The sequence below is a fragment of the Panicum hallii genome, chromosome 7, assembly GCF_002211085.1.
Source record: "Panicum hallii strain FIL2 chromosome 7, PHallii_v3.1, whole genome shotgun sequence".
Lineage (NCBI taxonomy): Eukaryota > Viridiplantae > Streptophyta > Magnoliopsida > Poales > Poaceae > Panicum > Panicum hallii.
The window spans coordinates 34372325-34393825 of record NC_038048.1 but is presented as its reverse complement, the minus strand read 5'-3'; the positions used below and the strand labels follow the sequence as shown (position 1 = coordinate 34393825).

General features: G+C 51.2%; 6 protein-coding genes across 10 annotated transcripts; 1 reads left to right on the top strand and 5 right to left on the bottom strand.

Moving 5' to 3' along the window:
* Window positions 1-3996: 3996 nt before the first annotated feature.
* LOC112899807 (transcription factor E2FA-like) lies at window positions 3997-8902 on the top strand. Of its 4 annotated transcripts, none has more exons than XM_025968418.1 (14): window positions 3997-4465; window positions 5658-5772; window positions 5891-5947; window positions 6112-6197; window positions 6287-6375; window positions 6455-6506; window positions 6640-6692; window positions 6796-6846; window positions 6918-6966; window positions 7152-7217; window positions 7318-7397; window positions 7475-7706; window positions 8036-8102; window positions 8213-8902. In XM_025968418.1, the coding sequence occupies exons 1-14, from the start codon at window positions 4247-4249 to the stop codon at window positions 8323-8325; spliced, it is 1329 nt and encodes a 442-aa protein (XP_025824203.1). In that variant the 5' UTR covers window positions 3997-4246; the 3' UTR covers window positions 8326-8902. The 4 variants fall into 4 exon arrangements, with proteins under 4 accessions (XP_025824203.1, XP_025824201.1, XP_025824202.1 ...); XM_025968416.1 differs by having other exon boundaries at window positions 8207-8902; XM_025968417.1 differs by having other exon boundaries at window positions 3999-4465; window positions 8210-8902.
* Window positions 8863-10023, bottom strand: LOC112899810. Its single transcript, XM_025968420.1, has 3 exons — window positions 9646-10023; window positions 9356-9544; window positions 8863-9223 (listed from the first exon to the last, which is right to left on the bottom strand). The coding sequence occupies exons 1-3, from the start codon at window positions 9886-9888 to the stop codon at window positions 9065-9067; spliced, it is 591 nt and encodes a 196-aa protein (XP_025824205.1). The 5' UTR covers window positions 9889-10023; the 3' UTR covers window positions 8863-9064.
* A 298-nt stretch (window positions 10024-10321) lies between these two features.
* Window positions 10322-11132, bottom strand: LOC112899812 (non-specific lipid-transfer protein 3-like). The gene is made up of 2 exons (XM_025968422.1): window positions 10718-11132; window positions 10322-10604 (listed from the first exon to the last, which is right to left on the bottom strand). Exons 1-2 carry the CDS (start codon window positions 11052-11054, stop codon window positions 10576-10578), a joined length of 366 nt encoding a protein of 121 aa, XP_025824207.1. The 5' UTR covers window positions 11055-11132; the 3' UTR covers window positions 10322-10575.
* Window positions 11133-13871: 2739 nt separating this feature from the next.
* LOC112899811 (non-specific lipid-transfer protein 4-like) lies at window positions 13872-14829 on the bottom strand. Its single transcript, XM_025968421.1, has 2 exons — window positions 14322-14829; window positions 13872-14138 (listed from the first exon to the last, which is right to left on the bottom strand). Exons 1-2 carry the CDS (start codon window positions 14812-14814, stop codon window positions 14122-14124), a joined length of 510 nt encoding a protein of 169 aa, XP_025824206.1. The 5' UTR covers window positions 14815-14829; the 3' UTR covers window positions 13872-14121.
* LOC112899813 (non-specific lipid-transfer protein-like) lies at window positions 13872-17811 on the bottom strand. 2 transcript variants are annotated; one of them, XM_025968424.1, is made up of 2 exons: window positions 17033-17811; window positions 13872-14138 (listed from the first exon to the last, which is right to left on the bottom strand). In XM_025968424.1, the coding sequence occupies exons 1-2, from the start codon at window positions 17367-17369 to the stop codon at window positions 14122-14124; spliced, it is 354 nt and encodes a 117-aa protein (XP_025824209.1). In that variant the 5' UTR covers window positions 17370-17811; the 3' UTR covers window positions 13872-14121. The 2 variants fall into 2 exon arrangements, with proteins under 2 accessions (XP_025824209.1, XP_025824208.1); XM_025968423.1 differs by lacking the exon at window positions 13872-14138 and adding an exon at window positions 16618-16881 and having other exon boundaries at window positions 17033-17807.
* Window positions 17812-18311: 500 nt separating this feature from the next.
* LOC112900593 (copper transporter 6-like) lies at window positions 18312-19341 on the bottom strand. The gene has a single exon (XM_025969437.1). It carries the CDS (start codon window positions 19036-19038, stop codon window positions 18475-18477), a length of 564 nt encoding a protein of 187 aa, XP_025825222.1. The 5' UTR covers window positions 19039-19341; the 3' UTR covers window positions 18312-18474.
* Between the last annotated feature and the right edge of the window lie 2160 nt (window positions 19342-21501).

Below are 21501 nucleotides of genomic sequence, written 5' to 3'. Positions count from 1 at the left end.
TTTACAACAAGACGAAGATACAGTTAGACAAAATGCAATGGGAGAGTTGGGGTGTTACAAGATCTTTGCAAGTGAATGCGTCTGAGATGAACAGCAGAATTGAAATATGAAAGTTCATCAACTGATATCAGTGGTAAATTATGCTGATTGTATATTTTTGAAAAAAAATTGTGGTGCTTGTACACAATAACTGGAACGATGTTATTCTATACCCTTTTCAGATTAAAAGAATTTGATGGCAGCTGGGAGTTAGAAAAAACATTACGGGACAGACTTGGCATAAGATTTTAAGAATGGCTAGTCACATTGTCATTGTCAGCACCCAAATCTACAAGGTTTTGGCACACAAGAAAAGAACAACCAAAATGTTGAAAAGGCACTGCTGCGACTGATGTCAGTCACTATTGTGAGAAATTAGTAAGCATTGCTGAGAACAGATTATACCAAAATTTGTAAAAACAAAAACAGTTTACACCAAAGTGTTGCAATTCTCATCCTAAGATGCTCACTCAGCAGCATAAATTTTCATACTGGGGCACAAAGAAATGGTGCAGACTACCAAATACATCGATAAGAATGCATTATATTTTATCATAACCTTGAAACTGACCCGAACATTGAGATCATAGTTTCTTGGATAGATTCAGATGCTTAGTTCATCAGAGGTAAACATAGCTCTGAACAAAAGCCATAACCAACTAATCTCGATCAGTTTGAAGAATTCAAAAGACAGATACAATGAAAGAATTCAAGAACTGACGCATACCATTAGACAACATGCACATCCTCGATCACTTCTAAGAACACAGAAACAGAAATGATGTAAGCATCATACTTTCATATTTCGTACACTGGTGAATAGACAGAAAAACAGCAATGCAGTGTGCAATGCGAAATAAAACTGACAGAATCAGCCACTCGAAATTCTGAATCGTAAAAGCGTATGAGGATGATGAAGAGCAGAATACAACGGCACATGCCGTCCAACGGATGCTATACTTGTCACTAGTTAGTGGTCGCATTGAAATTTGGAACCAATGCTACATGGCTAATTGAGCAGTTTGAAGAATTCTGTGAAACTAGGAGGGGACCTCAAGTCAGTACTGGCCCCAAGTTCAGAGTGAACGTATGGAAGCCAAAGTGAATCAACAAATAACATCGGGGGCTACTGGTACAGTGTCACTTACAATTACCATAGTTAAAAGGAGAGTGCACTGAAACAATTACCATAGTTGACACACACCATGGAATGCTGGGACCTAACATCATCGCCATTGTATTCAAAACAGGAGAGAAATCATGAAACTGAACATTGAGAAGGCACAAGCCCCTACTGCTGACTGCAAGAGCAATCATATCGTGCAAAAAAAAATGTCATCAAAATAAGCAAAGCAGGTAACAAGGTCCATTAATCATGTGTTCGACAACCAATTCTTCAGGTTTTGGGCACTCAAGAAAAGAATCACCAGAGGATGTCCAAACTCAAAAGCACTGTTGCAAGAAAAATCAACATTGCATTCTATTCTGACCAAACCCTACATTTCTCATTATAAGATGCCTTCTAAGCAGTATCAATCTTGCATTATATTGGGGTAAAAAGAACTGATGCAGGTTATTAAAAGCATCTAGCAAAGAATCTATTAACTTCTGTCAGGAGAGGACATAACAAATCATCGTTTCTTGACCACATGCAGATGTTTACTTCATCACAGGTGACTGTAGCTCCGAATAAAAGAATAGAAACCAGCTAAACTCTATCATTTCTTGGCCAAAATTCTTAAGTCTCAACTAAGCTCGATCAGTTTCAAGAAAGCAAAAGACCGAAACAACGTGGAATCTTTCAAGCCACTAATCCAGACCATCAGACAAGACGGAGTACCAGCGATGAGTTCAACCGTCAGAAACCTCTCCAAGCACTGATGATTGATCCAGACCGCCCGACGAGATGCTCCAACACCATTCCATCCAAGCCCGATCAAGTACGTCAACTGGAACGGCTGCGGCGGTGGCTCCCTGGACGCGTCCGTGCATCCGTGGACTGCCAGTTGATCCATTCTAAGCAGAACGGACACATCTGCCGTCTGGAATAGCAGGCCTCGCAGAGGGCAGATATGGTCGCACGGGGCAAACTGCACAATCGCCGGACCGATCAGGCAATCACAGCACTGCTCGCGGGAGGGCAGTGTCTCTGGCTTGCGCTGCACCCCCCCCCCCCCCCCCCCCCAGTAAATCCTCAATGACGCGTCGCGCCTCCTGAACATCATCCATAAGACGAACATTCTCAATATTCAATCTGGCTACCTGCGCCCACGCGGATTCCAGCGGATCCATTGCCGCGGTCTGCTGCTGCAGCAATCCAAACCTGTCGCGTACTCAGTGCTGGGGCCTGCCGCCGCAGCTCCCGAAACAACTCCCGCGCCCTGGGTTTTGGAACTGGAAGCTGCTGTTGCTCCAATCGAGGGTGTCGAAGCTCCAAAGGGAGGAGGCCGGCGTCTGCGCGCCCATGGCTGCGACGGGCGTGATGTTGGATGGCCCCGCTGATGATGTCGACGAAGCCTCCACAGCGGGCGCTGGCGCGAAGCTAGTGTGGAGCCCGGCGAAGATGGTGGAGAGCGAAGGGAAGTAGCTCGCAGATGATGTGCCCGCGTTCAGCGCGCCATTCGCTGCGGCGGGCGTGGTACACCAAGCAGAGCGGCTGGAGCGAAGCAGAGTCCACGCGGTCCCCGGCGAGGAAGAGGAGCAGGCAGCCGGCATGGTCGAGGACGTGGGATCCGGAGCTGTCTCGAAGCCCTCGTATCCCGCCGCCGCCGTCGTGGACGAGCCCTGTCCGCGGTTGAGACCTCTGCGCGCTGCGGAGCGAGAGGAGCTCTGCGCGAGGAAAGTGGCGCCGCTGGGATCGGGGACGCGGCCCTTTGTGCCCCCATGCTGTCGTGACGTACGTGGGCTTGCCCGCAGCGGCTCGGTATGACGAGGCGGCCGATGCGACTCCGAGCGCGGCGCCCTTGCTCCGAGAGGGGGTGGTGGGGAGGGCCTGGAAGTAGGCGTCGGAGAGGAGCGTGCTCGAGGAGGAAGCCGAGGAGGCGGTCGAGGAGGAAGCCGCTGGCGCTGTGCCCAACGCCCAGGTGGTGGCGGGAGGCGAGGTGCCCCTCCCCCAGGCGGGGGTGGTGGGGAGGGGCGTGGTTTCGTGGACCCGGCGGAGCACATCGGCCCAGTACGAGGCCTGCTCAGCTTTTTCCCGTAAGAAAAAAAAAATGAAGAACGGCACCGGCAGCGGGCACGGGCAGGCCAGTCTCCGGGACGTGGTGTGGGTCCAGCCGACGTCCAAGCACACGGCCGACGGCTCCACGACGCGCGCTGTCAGCGGACTGAGCGGAGCGGAGGGGAGCGTGGCTGTGCCTTATTTTGCCGGCTTGTTACCTTCCTACCAGTGTGGTAAGGTGGTGGTTTGGTTTCATTTCCACGTGTTGTTTTGTTTAGGCACTTCACCGTGCGTGGCTCGTGCGCAGAAAGCACTCTTGAGCCCACGTTGCCTGTGTCTCTTCACCAAGTCTTAACGCTCCGAACCATGATCAGCAACGCCAATAGTGGAAGAGGAAGGGGGAAGCTGAATCAAATACGGCCGAAATTCACGAAAGGTTTTGCTCTAAAAAAATACCTAGGTTAATTAGTCATTTTTCTCTGAAAAAGTTCGTCTGATGCTGATTAGTCAATTTTCTCCATTGAAGTTTGGCAACGTTAATCCTTTCTTGGAAGACAAAGCAAGACTAATCCAGTAATAACCCCAGATAAAACTGTGAAGATAGATGCACACTGGAAACTGGCAAGTTCTGCGGCCTACAAGGATGTCAGCCGCCAAGCTTCTGCGGCCTACAAGGATGAAAGGAATCCTGATAGCCCACCACAAGTCCACCACCACCACTTCCTCCGCGACTTTTGCACCAAAACCCTCACCAAAATAAACCATTCGCTAACCCGCCCCCCGCGCCGGCTTCCCTCCGAAGCCAACGCACGCAAACGACCCTGCTAATTTCCCTCGTTTTCTTCTCTCCTCGCGCTTCACCCCCCCAACCCCTTCGCCATCCCCCACCGCCACCTCGCCGCCCCCGCCCCCGCCCCCGCCGCCGGAACCCTACCTCGGGAGGAAGCTCCGCGGCGATCGCCGGCGGGACGATCGGGACCCGGGGCCTCTCCGCGGAGGGCGATCGCGGAGCCACTGTACTACGCGCCGCCGCCGCCGCTCCCCCCTATGCCGCAGGCCATGTCGGGGGCCGCCTGGCCGGCGGTCGCGCAGCAGATCGTGCAGTCTCTGCAGCGGTGCGAGCGGCTCCCTCCGGCGGGCCCGCCCTTCGCGGACGCGCTCGGCGACTACCACCGCTTCCCCCCGCCGTCGTCGTCGGCGGCTGCGGCAGCGCCCCTGGCTGGCGGCCACGGGGACTTCGAGGAGGGGATCGTCGTCGGGACGCCGGTGAGCCGCCGCTTCGAGCGTGCCGAGCAGCTTTTATTACATGAATGCTTGCTGTTTTTCGGGGGTTTGGTGCGGAATCTGTGGGGTTTTGTGGGAGGTCCAAGCTCTGTCATTTGGCGGAATTCTGCGGCAATTGCATCCCCTTTTCGGAATTACTTTTCTGATGTAGGATTGAAATTGTCTGCCTGTTTGTTTAGCCCAATAATCTGAGCGAAGTTGAAAATACTGCGGCCGTCAAGCTTCCGCGCATGGGAAGCACGAGGCCTATCGGCCGTCTTCTGGCATTGAAAGCAAAGGGGAGACATAATGAGTGTGCTTTGCTGTTCTGCTGTGAGATTGAGGTTTGGGATGGTATGTTGTGGGTTTTTAATGGCCAATGCTACTGGAAATGTTCCTTAAACCTGCATGGTCGCTTGCAAGTTGCATCATATAGGCTTTAAGAGCAGGATTAGGTGCCTGTAGTGCCACTGCAGATTACTGTTGTTCCGTGACAGTTTAGATGTATGTTTGCTGTTGTTTCACATAGTTGCAAGCAGGAAGAAAAGTCGCAATTCAGTCTCTTCTGCTATAATATCCTTTTGTGCATCATGCCCTATTATGCTGTATTATATCTACAAGCTAAAGCTTCATCTTGTCATCAAGAATTCTGGTTTCTAGAGATACCAGTTTTATTCTGTGAAATAGATCGGAGCCATCATGGATCACCTTGGAGCACTGTGCTTGTTTGGGTTACCTATGGTACCAAATTGGTGCTGAAACATGCCTCTTGTGGATAGTTAGCAGAACTTTTCAGGTTGATGCTCCACAAATATAGTTGCGGTAGCGTTTATGCGTAGTTTGAATTCTGAGAAGTGGAGTCGTATGTTAATACCATTGGGTCCCTAATCTAAGCAACTATTCCTCACACACTTATGACTATCTTTCACAAGGTTTCTTTGAAATCTTTGGGACTGTATTATCAATTTCTTGAGATGAAGCTGTATTGTGATCTCTGGTATTCAATTTCTTATGACTGGCCTTATGGTTGAGAACCAGAATATATATGTAGTCCTTAATGGCATCTGACATATGTTCATCATGCATTTATCTATTTCTTGAAGTTTTGTCAGGGTTTAGCACGTCTTGCTGGTTACCGCTTATGACTATATCCAATGTCAGTTGTCACTAATACATTTCCTCATTTTATGTGCAGCTAAAAAGAAAAGCTCCCTATGGTGAGGCCCCAGTATCTGGAAAATCTGCAAGGACATACAAGTCAAAGGCTAAATGCAGCAAACCTGTACCTCAGACACCTATATCAAATGCTGGTAAGTACAAATTTGTTGTTCTATAGCACTGATTACATCAGCTGATCAGCATAATTTGTCTCATTCGTATTTGTTTTGTCTGTCTAATAGCTAAATGCATGCCTTTCTGTTGCATCAGCTTCACCTGGCAATCCACCTACTCCGGCTGGTCCTTGCCGCTATGACAGTTCATTAGGTGATTTCAGTATCCGCATATGAATAATTTGCTGCTATAATCCGCCATTTTGGTGCTTATTAGATATGTTACTCTGGTTATTGTCTTGTTTCGTATCAGTATTCTATATTGTCTTTTGCTTCATATCAATTTTACTGAAATCTATTTATGTTATGTTTGTTCAGCACTATTGACCAGAAAGTTCGTCAATCTGCTCAAGCAGGCTCAAGATGGAATTCTAGATTTGAACAGCACTGCAGATAAGTTAGATGTATGAAACTTTTCCTCATCTAAGCTGGTGTTGCTAATCGGCCCACTTGAATCTTGATGCAAGCTTCTGGGTGATTTATGGAAATTCAGGTTCAAAAAAGGCGCATTTATGACATTACAAATGTCCTTGAGGGAATTGGTTTGATAGAAAAGAAGTTGAAGAATAGAATCTGTTGGAAGTAAGTATTGTCCTCCTTCTCTACTTACACTTTTATGCCTGTAATTATGGTGCAACATGCTAATGTCATGAACTTTTAGGGGTTTGGATGAATCAGGAACTAATTTGGATAATGATCTTTCAGTTCTGAAGGTACTTATTTCTGTATGTTCATCTTTCAATTTCATGCAATCATGTCCATATTATCAAACTCATAGTCAATCTATCTGTGCTTAGTCATGTTAGGATCCAAGTCTAAGTAACACTTGGTGTAACCTTCTTGCAGAGTGAAATTGAAAATCTTAATCTCCAGGAGCAAGCATTAGATGAACATATAAGGTTTGGACCTGCTGGAGGTTGCAAAACTATCAGCTTCAGTTTTCTTTGCTGCTATTTCAAATGAGAATTGTAATACCTTCTAAAAGTTGATTCTCCTTTGCAGTAAAATGCATAAGAAGCTGAAGGAGTTAACTGAAGATGAAAGCAGGCAGAGGTAATTAGTTTTCTTTCAGTTTTGCATGTTGCTGTTTTACTCTTCAATCATGTTTATCACTCAATGTTTAGGTGGCTATTTCTTACCGAAGATGACATCAAGGGATTGCCCTGCTTTCAGGTTCGCTTAAATTTCAAAGAAAATTCCATATTGTAGTTTCCCGAAAGTTCATCCTATTTCTGACTTTTCATACTAGATTTAACACCAATGTAACTATTTCCTACTATTCAGACTATACTTAACACCAACCGTGACCATCTGGACTTAAGTATGTATTGAGCTCATATAGCCTATGTCAACTGCAGAACCAAACACTAATTGCAATAAAAGCACCTCATGGATCTTCTGTGGAAGTTCCCAATCCTGATGTGGTAAGGAGCCAGTGAAACAATGACCAGTCCATATACACTACATTCTATGTTTAGTTATTATTAACTATTTCGTGACTTTGCTCAATTTTTGTTTCATAAGATGACTGGTGAGAGCTTTCGAAGGAGATATAGAATAATAATACGGAGTACAATGGGCCCAATTGCTCTCTACTTGGTTAGGTAATGTTTGAATCTTCTCTTGGAGCCTGCACCTTCAAAATAAATTGTCTGACACACATCCTTACTGTATTATTTAGTAACTTTGAGATGAAATCGGAGGAAAAGCTGGATGAAACTGCAACACTGGCAAGTCACACACATTTGGCAAAACGTGCCTCCTCCGTGAAAGGCCCCAGAACAAAAAGAGCTGGTCAAAGCTGTAGCAAGGAGGTGGTGGTTAATGCTCAGCAGATCCATAAAACTCCAGATCTAAATGCTCCATATCCTTCTGAAGGAGTGTTGAGGAAGATTACACCTTCAGATGTTGATGTAAGTTAAGACCGAAACTGTATGTACTTTACCTTTTTCATTTAAATAAATTTCTATACAAGATGAGGCATTCTATAATAATATCAGCTAAGAACATCCAATTCTAACCTTATGCCTGTATAAAAAAAATACAGTTCTGGAGTCCAGTTCTAACATTAGATGCATACTCTTGAATTGCATCTTAATTTCCTTTTATCCCTGTATTTTGCATTATTTTCACTTTGTGAAAATACATTTAGTTTGCCTGTACACGCTGTTTCTTCTCTGCCCGATAAGATCAAAGCACATGGAAGACTCAGTGACTCATAACCCTACTATGCCTTTTGCAGAGTGATGCCGACTACTGGCTGCTTACAGATGATGATGTTAGCATAACTGATATGTGGAGAACAGCACGTATCCTTTTTGGAATGTATTCATGAGGTCTTGTTTATATGTCATCTACTAAAACTTACAAGTACTTGGAGTTCCTGAGTTGAAGTATTACTTAACATGGTAAGCAGCAGAAATGCAGTGGGACCAGATAGACCCCAATGATTTCTTAGCTGAAGAGGTGAGCACCCCAGGCCCAGGGACACTCAGCCAGCAGCCAGCTGCAATTGGTGAAACCTACAGCTGAGGGCCCTAACCATGGGTAAACAAGAAGATAATACCACGCTGGATATTTTGGAACAGACTGAGGTCATTTTGGATGGCAAATGCTCTTTTGGGGGACTCCTTGGAGTCTGGTTGTTTCCACACGTTCCACGCATTTCCTCAGCGCAGAAGGCAGGCATAGCAGCGGTCGAGATGCAAAAGCTGAGATTGGCCTTTTGTTGTGGACTGGCGGTGGTGTGTTTGGTAAGTTATACAGGGTATCAGCGCTCAGCGGCATATGGATGCACGACAATGCTCCACTCAGTCGCATAAACTGAAACGCTGGTTACGCAGATGCCGCTCTCCAACTTGGGATAGCGCCACAATTTTTTGTACATACTGATACTCTGTCTAGGCTGGCTAAATGTGTGTAGAGTACTGATTCATAAGTAACTTACTATCCTATGTCTAGCATCTTTTGCAAATTCCATGCTGAAAAGTGTAAAAGACATTGCTGAAACTCTGAAGCAGCTGCACTGTCAGCTTCGAGATCTGAAACTTTCCAGTCAGCATTCATTCCTTCAGTACCGCTAGTTGAAATTCATTACTGGTTTTGACAAGTTCTACATACAGAGCAAAAGCAGCACCAGATTCACTGGCATATGCTACTAGAACACCTAAGATTATATTTAGATTTAGTTATATGCATACATACTACATGATTCAGTAGGAACAAAACAAGTGTACATCGAAGTTGCCTGTAGTACTTCACCGGCGCATCATCACTCGCCGCCCTTCCTGATCTTGCCAATCCAGCCGGCGACCACCGGCGTCAGCGCCACCGTGGGCGGGAACCTGATCGGCGACGCGGCCTTGTGCGCGGCGTAGGCCAGCGCGAAGGTCCCGACCTTCCCTCCGGTCTCGCCCGTCGCGATGCCGACCTGACCGTGCACACGGGGCAGAACAGAGCCGTTGGTAACTTGTAGCCAAGAACACAGGTTGCCAGCGCACGAAACGAGCAGCTATAGCTCGACTGAGAGAATCGTCTCGGCGGCTGGCTGGGTGGCTCATACCTTGGCGAGCAGGTCCTGCACGTCGACGCCGGCGCTGATGAGGAGGTAGCAGAGGGTGAAGGAGACGAGCGAGAGCGAGATGGAGGTGGCCAGGTACGCGCCGCCGTACTTGGCCAGGAGCTCCTTGGCCTGGTCCGTCCGCGACTTCTTCTTCCCCTCGCCTCCCTCCTCCTCCTTGGAGCTAAACACCTGCAGCAACGACGCGCCCCAATTCGTTCAGCTCACGGGTGGTGCTTCGAGAGCAATGAAATTGGTAGGCTGCAAGCTGCATCGGCGTCTCTCCTGCTTACTTTCCAGAGGCCGAACTCGAGCCCGTACTTCTCGGTGATCTCCTCGGCCGTCTTGGCCTCGCCCTCCTTCGTCTCTTGCACGGCCGAGACCGCGAGCCGCCGGCGCGGCAGGGGCGGCCGGAGGGCACCGGAGGCGAGGGAGCCGCGCTGGAGCTGCGGCCGAGGCGACCAGTGGTGGCGGTTCTGCCTGGCCGTGGGCGCCGCCGCCGAGAGGCTGGGGAGGAGCAGGGCCGTCGCCGCCATGGACCAGCGGATGGCTGGGACGCAAGACAACTGCCGGGGCAGGACAAGATAGGAGAAGAATCGCCGGACCGGGGGACGGGGCACCGTGCTGCTTGCTTCCGCTTGCTTGTGATGGACGGCTGAAATGCGTTTGGGCCTCGCCGATTATGGGCTCGGAGTCTGCTATCTGGGAAGCCCAGGAGTGGCAACGTGAGGTGGGAGCAGGGGACAAGTTGCCCGTCGCTGTGCCACGGAGTACGGAGGAGGGAACCAAGCACTAGCTCTCGAACACTGAACTCATCATCTTTCTAGCCATACATATCTTCATGTTCTGAAAAAAAAAACTTTCAAGGCATTAAATTATCCTGTTGACGTTGAAAACCTGCGAACATTATTTTCGATCACAGAAGAGAGATGCCCAGGTATTCGATCACAGACACCTGACAGCAGAAGCACGTACTTATTGCAAAGATGTAGCTCTCAAATATAGCTCGCATGTGCTTAATTACTTTTACAAACCGAGCAGCATTTCAGCACGCTCTGACATCATCGCAAACATGAGTTGCAAGCACACCATTTTCAACTTTTCATCATGCTGTTTTGTCCCATGCGTAAAGTCACAATCCTTGCTTCATTCCTCTGCTAGTGTCATTTTATTCGTAGGCCGTAGAACACCAGCAGCGTCAGTGGCGCAGCCTAATTATGCCATCACTCGTGCAGGCCAGGCAGCGTGTACTCTGCAAAAGAAAAAAAAATGACACAAGAACCGATCGCGTTGACCACCTGACCAAACAATTCTTCGCAGGAAATGAAAATGCGATCCACTTGTTGCGAGGCTACGCATACGTACCGCCGCACTTGTACCCGACGGGGCGGCTGCCCAGGTTGCAGCGCTTGGGGATGGTGATGACCGCGCCCAGGTCCACCCCGGAGTGCCTCACGGTGTCGGACAGCAGCAGCGCGCAGAGGCACCCGGGGCTGTGCCGCCGCCCGACGTCGCGCACCGCGGCGCAGCAGCTGGCCGGCGGCGCGGACCCCGGGTCCTCCACCGCCGACGCGCACGGCGCCAGCTTCAGCGCCAGGTGGTCCGGCCGCGCCTCCCCGCACTCGCCGTCCGCGCCCCGCGGCGCCGCCGCGGCGCCGGCCAGCAGGACCACCAGAGCGATCGGGAGGAAGAGGGACCTCATCGCCGCCGTCGTCCTCGTCTCTACGGTGCCTTCCTCACCGTTGTCGCCTGTCTAGCTAGTTCTTCTCTCTCAAGCTAAACGGGTGGCTCGTTGGCTGAAATGGCTTGGTGAACTGCTGATTTATACAGGATCGACGGCCGAGCATGGACTGGACAGCTCGGGAGCCATGATGGCGGGAGGCCCAAATGGGACGAACACTAGGGGACACCTGGCGAGCCCGTGCGCGTCGTCCAGTAGGGTCGCGCAAGCTCAGGCCCGTCGCGGTAATGCGAGGTTGCAAGCGTCGGGCAGCACAAGGGCTCGCTCACTCTCGGGCCTACCCCTTTCGGGTTCATGGAACGCATCGTGGCAGGAGTTTGGGCTTTGACATTTTAGACGAAAGTGGCAGATCACCGATGCAGTTTTTGGCAGCAAGCTCGGTCTTAAATTGCTCGTGCACACGTGTCTGCACCGTAATTCTATTTTTGACTTCCGGGCCATGGGTGGAGCAACAAGCATTGTGGTGAAGCCCTGAAAGAGGATGGCAGGAATGCCACGGCATGGCACGTCGGCGCCCGGCGACACCTTGATGTGGGCTTGCGCAATGAGACCGTACCCGTTGTCTTCCCAGAGGTCGATCTCCCTGCGCTGAAGCAGCATTGTTTTTTTAAAAAAATAAAAACTGAAGCAGCATTGTCGACAAGAGAATGCATGCCCCAATCTCGGCTGTCCCAGCAGGTTCCCGGTGCGCCATGCACCACGATGCCGTTGAAGAAAAACGCGAACGCCTGGGTGGCGGTGTGCTCACTCAAATTAAGATCTGCACTCGGCGCTTCTGAGGACTGTTCCAGCAAACAACAACCAGGGGATGCAGGCATACAGCTGGGAGTTAGCTAGGACAAGCCCGACCAACGCTTGGACAAAACTAGCTTAAGCGCAGACAGGGCACAGACGTTTCTGGTTTCTAGTAAAATGGTCTCAACGGCTGGAACTTTACATAGATCTCAGTTTAGCGTTTTTTGAGACCCAATTAATAGTGTGTCTAAATACCAGCTGAGTATTTTCCCCAGTTGAAAAGTTTTCTTGTTTAAGTTGGAATGTCCTGAGCTCCAGTTGAAAGTTTGCTGATGCTGGTTAAATTAAATGTTTATCAGTGGGGAAAAAATGTTTATCAGTGGAAATTATCTTGGATTAATGTAATCAGCGATAAAAAGTAGCTTTATGACGTTGGAAGTTCACTACAATTTGCATAAGGTAATTTGCAAATTCATATAAAATAATACGTATCGGCATCGGATATAATAGTTCGTCGTCTGCTAATAGCTGCATTTAAAGTCCTGCATCTTCCATTTGACAATATTTTCCCACTCTATATACCTAAACAACACAACATTTGAGTAATATTTAATAGAATTGTGTAAAATTTGTGCTCATAAGATAGAAAATAATTGTTTAATCCAATATGATTGAGAATGTTTCGATTTCATAAATAACTTTATTTAACTTTTATGAATAATACCAGTCAAATATTACAAAAGAGAAGCAGAAATTTCTTCTTGTAACGGAGAGGATTATCTGAGGAAAAAAACGCAATTAACTTAAAAGATGTCATTGGGCAGAGCTGTGAGCATTATTACTCCTCAAGTAATAGGTCATTATGCTTTTAAGTGGGGGCGGGTTTTGGTGATGGTTAGTGAGGTTTTGGCGTCTAGAAATCGTGACATCATCGAGGATGGCTGTCAGATTGTCGTTGAAGCACAAATGAGGCCATGTTATATCGGTCTCTTTGCAACAATGGTAGAGATTATCATCAATTGCACATGTATTGTTGTTCTATCTGGGATTGTGGTTTCATAGCCACCAACCGCGCACTTCCTTTATGGATTATTGGGTCTTTTGAGTTGATAGAAGGTAATCTTAGAGTTGATCACTATTTACTGCTACCGATGAAGAGAAACATGTGGATCCTTGTCAGAGTTGGTACAAGGTTTCTTCGATCTGCTTCGTTTGTAGGGCAAGTTGAAGATCGCTGAAGGATACTAATGAAAAAGAGGAAGTAGTTGTGTTATGTTTGTAGCTTGGATATGTATTTCTTCTAAGTTTAGTATAATTTCAAAGCTATTCAGCTATTAGGGAAAAAATTTGAACACATAATTGTGATTTGGCACTAGCGTAATGGAAATGAACTATTCCATCCTTGAAAAAAATGGATGAGACTCCTTTGCAGTAGTTGCTCTGCAATTGAGTCGCTAACGTGCAGGCCCGAATCCACGTATCAGTGACTCAACTGCAGAGAGCATTACCGTAGAGGATCAGGGGAGAAGCTAGAGTAAATTGAAGGGGTGCACTTGCCGAGTTGAGTTATGGGGTGCATATATGGTGAAAAATTAGATCTAATCATTATTTTTGTAAATTTTCGTGGGTGTATTGGCACCCCCTAGTTGTAACATACCTCCCCCCTTAGAGGATGCTTGCCCGAAAAAAATAGCATTTTATCATCTTTGGAGAGTTACCAAAAGGTACCACAATTGTAACTTAAGATGTGAAAAGTTAGTGACTACTTATCTGTTTTAAGTTGTATAATTTGATACCTCTTTGTATACCTTTATTTACAAGGATTGTTATAAGGCTCCAAAAGTATCCTTGTAATATTGCTAGTCCTTTTCTTTAATTTACTTTTCTTCCGCAAAGAAGATATTGCTTGTTCTTATTTTTTGTCTTCGTCATTTAATATTATAGGTTGATCATTCGTTTAGTTGGTCGAGCATCATGGTTTTTTGTTAAACAAAAGGTGGAGATATGAATCATCGCACAACATCGCTCTCGCAATCAAACTTATAAAAGAAAGGGAGAGAATAGTTTTATTTCGACAATGCAGGACACACATCTCTGAACCCTGAACATGACCACATGAGTACTACGTCTCTAGTGACAGACTCAACATACTAGAGTTCCACATGGATAGTACTCGCAACTGTCGTTTATTGGTAACACAGATACACACACACACGGACACGACTTCGTGCTTGTGCTTCGGTGTACGGTGATACTTTAACATGTCACGCACCAGCCCTGCAGTCCTTACTGCTCATGGCAGAGTGTAAGCTGAAAAGAACAAAAGAAGAATCACAGGCAGATACATTTGGTCAGTGCACAATTCTGATGACGATACAGCTGAGACAATTCTCTGAAAGATCGTCGAAGCAAGAAGTGACAAAGATCACCAGGAACAATGATGAACTTTTTTGCAGACGTCATGAGCTAGCTAGGGAGTCCTCGCTTGCTTACCTCCGCACTTGTAGCCGACGGGGCGGTCGGCGAGGTTGCAGCGCTTGGGGATGGTGATGGCGACCTCCGGCTTGATCCCGGAGCTCTTGGCGGTGTTGGACAGCATCACGGCGCAGAGGCACTGGGGGCTCTGCTTCCCGATGGTGTGCACCGCGTTGCAGCAGGCGCTGGACGGCGCGGAGCTCGGGTTCTGCGCCGCCGACGCGCACGGCGCCAGCCTCAGCGCCATCCTGTCCGGCGACGTCGCCCCACACTCGCCCGCGCCCTCGGCGAGGCACGCCGCGGCGGCGAGCAGGAGAGCGAGCACAAGGAGACCCCTCATCCTCGTCACCTCACACACACTCTGATGATTACCGAACCCGTACGTGCTTGCTTGCTTCTTCTGTGATGCGTAAGCTTGCTGATGGCTTGGACATGGCCACCAGGCCGCTGCTTTTATAGCGGCGTCGAGCGTGGAGGCGGTGTAGGTGAAGCCACCATCAGCCGACCTCATGATGGCCGAGGGCGACGGTGGGGCGAGCACTAGCGCGCACCGTGGCGCCACGAGGCGCCTCGTCCAGTGGCGTCGCGTCGGGCAAGCTCGGCCACGCGTCTCGGCCTGCTCAGTGCGCGCCGGTGGGTGGTCGTCCTGGCGCGGCACCTCAGGTCCATCGTCCATGGCGCGGCGGCAGCCTTTGCGCCGGAATTCAAGGAGCAGGGTTTGGACGCCATGGCAACGGCATGACTACCGGGCGCCGCGCGCATGGCATGCCGGCGTGCGCGGTCGCTTTGGGAGCTTGGAGATTGGAAAGTGTGTGTGAAATGGCTCCCCCGATCGGGTGGTTTCAGTGGACGCCGACGCCTGATGTTGGTTGCCTAAAGGTGCTGCGGCTGCGCTCATTCTAGCAAAGAAAATTTAGCAGGGTAGCGTCAGTGTGGTTGCTTTCTTTTGTTTAGCTGCTGGAGGTGTCGGTGGTGGTGTTCATTTGCTTAAAGGGCGGCATTCGCGCGAATGAAGCGCGCCATCTTTAGTTTGTTTTATCACCTAACCTTCACTAGCTCGTTCTTGGTTTCTTTTTCTTCCAAAATAGTACAGATGCACACACCTGTAAACACAGGTATACTCATCACAATGAACGCGCACGTACACTCTACCATACAAGCACCTTCGGGAGAATGGGATGAAAGACTCTGAAATTAAAGAAGCGGCCGCTGAAAGAAAAACATCGTTACTTTCTAAAATAAATCAAAAAGAATATAAGCATATATGACTCGAAACCAGATGGGTAGATTCGACCCAAGAAACCAAACCAACTCATGCTCTTTCTTTCAACCGGTCCAAAAGCAAATTGTCGGACAGGTTGTATACGATGCTTACTCCATCTAAATAGAGTTTTCTTCATCAAGACCTCATTAGATCGTCATAGTATGTCTTAGACTACTCCGGTAATGGGACAGAAGCCATTTGGTCAATCAAACTTTCAAACAGAGACATGTTTTGTAACATTAATAAAGAAAATGCCGCAAAATAGGCAGATCTTGGAAACAAGAAAAGAATAACGGGGGTGAGGACAGGGGACATCGTTCCAAATGGCAAGCGAAAGAACTGGGCTGGGCCGTGCGGGAGACACAATCTCGACGGCCTGACACTTGCTATGTTCCTATGGCACAGCCCAAAAGGCCGAAACAGGATGAACCACACGTGAAACTGGCCATCTCCATTGCCGGGCTGCGGGTGAGATTCTATTTCGCAGCGTTCCTGTCTTTCCCATCCCGTTTTCTATTTTGAAGCTGCACTTGCTGATGTAGGAACTTGTGCAGTGGTCAGTGGACCAGTGGTTGGTGTGGCCTCATCGTGATATGCAGGCAACCATGTCATCTAGAAAATGATCGCAAACTATTTTGATGGTAACCTTAGCGGCAAATACACGGAGGCAGCCTGGGAGCTCTTCCTGTCCCTGACAAAAGAATGTGATATAGTTGCAGGATGGTGCGAAGCACCTTGTACAGATGGTTGAGCAGTGTAGTGTTTTGCTTCTCTCTCTACCCCTCTTTGGTTGTTGTAAATTGCAATCGCGTGCTCAAGTATATTGCGAGAGTGCTAGCCGCTCCATGCCGTTGTAAGAAATTTTGTTTTATCATCTTTTTAATACAATAAAATGCAGCTCTCCTGCGTTTTCGAGAAAAATTTATGGCAAATCTCTTGCCGTCTTTTGTTTTAGAAAAAAGGTTCATTATTTATTTAATTGGCAGAACAGCACGGTTTTTGTGATACAAACGGTCGAGATACGAGTCAATGGCATCTCTCTGAATCGAGTTTGTGCAAGAAGACAAGTTTTATTTCGAGGATGCAGGGCTACATCTCTGGCTGCCCAGACTCTGGCTACACGAGAGTATCTATCATTATCATCATACTACTTCAGTTCCACATGGATGGTAATCTCCAGTCTCGTTTAGTGGCAACACACACATACTCTTGACACGTCACTGTCACACGACCTCGTGCTTTCAGCGATACAACAACGGGTCATGCGCCGGTGCTCAACTCAAGTAGTTCTCGCAGCTCATGGCAGAGTGTAATCTGCAAAAGAGCAAAAGAAGAGTCAAAAAGCTCACTGCTTCATCTGCTCTGCTGATGCCACTGACAAAACTGCAAAATAAACCGTTATCCGAAGCAAAGAAGGGAAGAAGCAAAGCAAGACGCCCGCTGCTAGAAAGAAAGAATTGGTTACCTCCGCACTTGTAGCCAACGGGGCGGTCGGCGAGGTTGCATCGCTTGGGGATGGTGATGGCGACCTCGGGCCTGATCCCGGACTTCCTGGCGGTCTTGGACAGCATCACGGCGCACAGGCACTCGGGGCTCTGCTTCCCGATGGTGTGCACCGCGCTGCAGCACCCGCTCGACGGCGCCGCGCTCGGGTTCTTCCCCGCCGACGCGCACGGCGCCAGCTTCTGCGCCACCTTGTCCGGCGGCGTCGCCCCGCACTCGCCCTTGCCGTCCGCGAGGCAGAGGCACGCCGCGACCACCACGGCGATCACAAGGAGCCCCCTCATCTTTGGTCGCAGCATTGTCGCCTCTCACCGCCTGCTGGCTGGTCACCACTAGCAGCGCGCGGTGCTTGCTTCTCTTGTGAGTTGTGACTTGCGCGTGGCTACGCTTCATGGCTGCTGCCGCTGCTGCTTATATAGTGGCGACGCTAGTGGCCGGCGGCCGGCGTCATGATGGCCGGAGTCCGGTGAGGATCGGTGGAGCGAGCACTAGCGCGCACCGCCGCGCCGCCGTGGCGGCACGGGGCGCGCCGTCCAGTAGCAGCGCGCTAGCTAGCTCGGCCGGCTTCGATTCAGTGCGCGCTGAACAGACCTTGAACGCCATGGGCATGGCTGCCGGGCGCCGCGCGCGCTCGGCACGTCGGCGTATCCGCTCGGCATGCGCGGCCGCTTTGGGAGCTTGGGAAATAAAAAAAAAAACGTGTGTGAGGTGACTCTCTGATCCGGTCGATTGGGTGGATGCCACCGTGCGGTGTTGTCTGAAAGTGCTGCGCTTATTCTACGAAGACAGTGAACGGGTGTCTGTTTGCGGCGTCAGTGGTGTGGTGTCCGATCGTGAATGTTCGCACAACGCGGGGAGCAGCCAACGCTTGATTTCTTAGCCATCGAGCTTTGGTTGATATAAATGGCTCCAATTAGATATTCGATGTAATGCCTAGGAGTAGGAGGGCATCGCCAGCGAGTAAATTTGCTCTAGTTTTGACGAGTGATTTGTCTCTTTGGATGTACAGTTACAGTTACAGTTACACACCCGCCCATAATAACACATATCTTTCTATGTCTAATTGTCTATGTAAGGACGTAAAACTTACCGATATACATGTGAAATTGCCCATTGTTAACATTACCTGGTCATGTCATGATGACTGGTGAGTGTTACACAGCAGCAAAGGTTACCTGCCCAGCGTATTTGTTAATGAGAGACTTGCTAATCCAGCGGTTCCTCAAAGCTAAGGCACATCATGACATGTTTCAGCATAATCCATAGCACAAGAGGACAATGAGATGGCAGCAATGGCATTTCAGTCCTGGAAAGAGTATCCAGATTTCACAATTTTCAGATGCCTACAGCAAAAGAACACAGGAGACAGCCATTTCTTTAACCCAGCTGCAGTTGCACTGTAGTCTAGGCCTTGGAGCCATCCGGGCCAGCGGCGAGCTCGCGCTCACGGGCGGCGTCGGCGGCGGCGCCGCTCCCCGGGTGCACCCTGCTGCGCGCGAGGAGGAAGCCGAGCGCGTGCCCGGCCACGGCGGCGAGCAGCACGCCGCCGTTGAAGGACATGACGGCCAGCATGACCAGGTACGCCGTCCCCATCCTGGCGGCGTGCGCCGCCGTGAGCAGCGCGGCCGAGGACGCCGGGACGCCGCCACCGCGACCGCCAGCGTCGCGGCCCCGGCGGCGCGCGACGCAGCGCGAGGCCGCGGCGAGCGCCTCGGTGAGCGCGGCGAGCGCGAGCACGAAGAGGAGGCAGAGCGCGTAGGCGCCCCCGCCGCGCGCGCCCGGCCACCCCGGGAACAGCACCACCGCGCGGTCGCCCCAGAAGAAGGTCATGTGCATCATGGACATGTGCGGGCCCGCCGGCGGCGCTACCGCCTTGCCCGCCCCCGCCGGCGGCGCGTGAGCGGCCCCGTGCGACGGCGGCGCCATCGCCATCGGGCCCATGTCGCTGTCGCCGCCGCCGGCGGCCATGACGCCCTTCTTCGTCGGTGCTGGATCCTGGGTGGACTTGTTGGCGCTCAACCCAGCGAGCGGATCTCCGTAACCGACTGCTCCTATCGAGCGGCAAGGGCTGGGCCGGACGAGGCGAGAGCGAGAGCGAGACTGGATGGGCACGGGCGGAGGACGCAACGGGACGCGCGCGCGTACGTGACGCGATATAGCGTGGGCGCGGGAGGACTTGCTGACGTCAGGGGAATCGCGAGGCGGGCGGGCGCACGGCGAACAGCGAAGCAGGGTTTGGCCTCGGGCGGCGCCCGTCTCGTGACCGAACAACTGGACTAGGAAGCGGGGGGACCCGGCGGCGGGCGGCGCCGCGCTGCTGCTCAGCGGTGTGCGGCTGGCATCTGTGCTGTGGTCACCGGTCAGGGTGGTGGCTCACCAGCTGCTCGTGCCCAAGTGCCCGCCGGTGCTGCCGTGAGGTTTGCCGGGACACCTACGTGACCTACCGATGGCCACCCACCCGTGCTGCCGTGCAGCTGCTGGATGGAGGAGCCGAGGCTGGTTTATCGCTTTGGAATCTCACGGGTGGCTGGGCTGGCTGCGTATTCAATGGAGATTCCATCCAGCGCCCAGCGCCTCGGCGTGAGCTCCGTGCCGAATCTTTCCGGTGCCATTACGCCCTGCGCGGCATCGTTGTGCGTGTCTCTGTTCAGCTAATGCCCTCCTATCCTATCTGGAACAAGCATCACGCACGGCCTCACCCGGGCCGTTCTTATCCGTCCCGTCCGCTTACCCCGTTCAAAGGCCCATCGCGTAGCCTCGGCCCAGAACGTCTGGATCGTCTGCCGCCCCGAAGTATCCCATTATGAGGTTACAGGCCGTGGGCCGGCCTGCGTAGGGAACAGGGCCGAAAAATGAGGATACGCGCAGACTCGTCGTCAGTCCTAATCACAAGCTAAACGACCTTCCCGTCGACGACTCGCCACCCTATAACAAACCAGCAAATCGAGACTCCATCTACCCTAATAACAAACTAACAAACCCCCGCTAACCGGCCGTCAGACCGACCACCGAGCCGCCTCCCGCCTCCGCACAGATGGGAGCCATGGCGGCCTACTCGCAGCCGATCCTGGGCCTGAAGAGATACGGCGGCGACAACGACGACGACGGCTCCTCCTCCAGCGGGGAGCTGCGCGCCCTCGCCGGCCCGCCGGCCAGGGCGCCGCCCCCGCCACAGCGGCGGCGCTCCTACGGCGACGTCCTCCCCCTCGGCGCCGCCGCCGCCGCCCCGTGCGCCAAGCCGCGGCGGCTCAGGAGCGGCGGCGAGCGGGCCGGCGGCACGCCTCTCCTCGCGTCGTCGCCGCCGCGCTACGTGAGCTTCGAGGACGTGATCGGCGCCGCCGAGGCGCCGTTCCCGGACGGTGGCGGCCAGCCCGAGCGCCGCGCCGTCATCAGCGACCCGCTCGTGCGGGCGGCGTCGCGGCTGTACGCGCGGGAGGCGGCGGCCCTCAGGCCGCAGCAGAACCGGCGGCGGCAGCGGTCGCCGGGGCCACTCGGGACGCGCCGGGGCAGCGCCATGCACGGGCTCGTCAAGAAGTACGTGCAGCCCTTCTTCGGCTTCGTCGCGGGCATCTTCTGCTGCGCGATCCCCTCGTGAATCGTGATCACCGAACCTTACCAATCGGCCAGAATAGGTTCCGCCGCCAGTAGTTAGCTTTTGACTACTCTCTTCCTCTAGTTGGCATTAGATCCTACGTAGAAACTAATGGCAGCGATGCAAGTGTGTAAATAGGCAAAAGCTGATGCTAGTTGGCTAGCTATCTAGGTAGTGGTTGATTGTTATGATTCATCAGTCATCACAAGGTACAGTTAAGTTAGCTCTTGTTTTCCGGAGATCTATCCTTCAATTCCTGCACTTTTTTTTTGTAGTTACACATGTCGTTTGTTTATGCAGCAGTTCGTATTAGAAAATTTCAACTCTAGAACTAGAAGCAGGAGGCCGCCACGAGCACGACCAGATTATATTCTGAGGTTGTTTACGGATTTAGTATATGCTAAATGGGTGTGATGTATTCCGTTCTCGATCCAGACTGTAGCGTAGCTTCTGGGCAGTAGCTTCATTCATTCATGTAACTCTTCCATTGGGCGGCCAGAGGTAGGTGGAGATGGCAGCGGCGGACTTGATCAAAGCAGCTGGAGATCGAGAGCGAACGAGAAGGATTTTCTTTTGTTCGTCGAGTCGAGGCCCACGTCGCACCCACGCCGTAACAGATCGAGACTTGAGTCGGACGTAGTATAAGTTTATAACTGAAACAACCTTCCTAAGCCCGCGGAGGCGCGGATCATCGTCCTCCAGCAGCGAGCTGCGCGGCGGCTGCGCTCCTGCGGCGACGTAACTTTCTGGTGGCGCCGGCGGCTTCGCGCTCGACACGGGATTACGGGAACGGTGGTGACGACGAGCAAGCGGCCGGACGCGTACCAGTCTACTTCAGT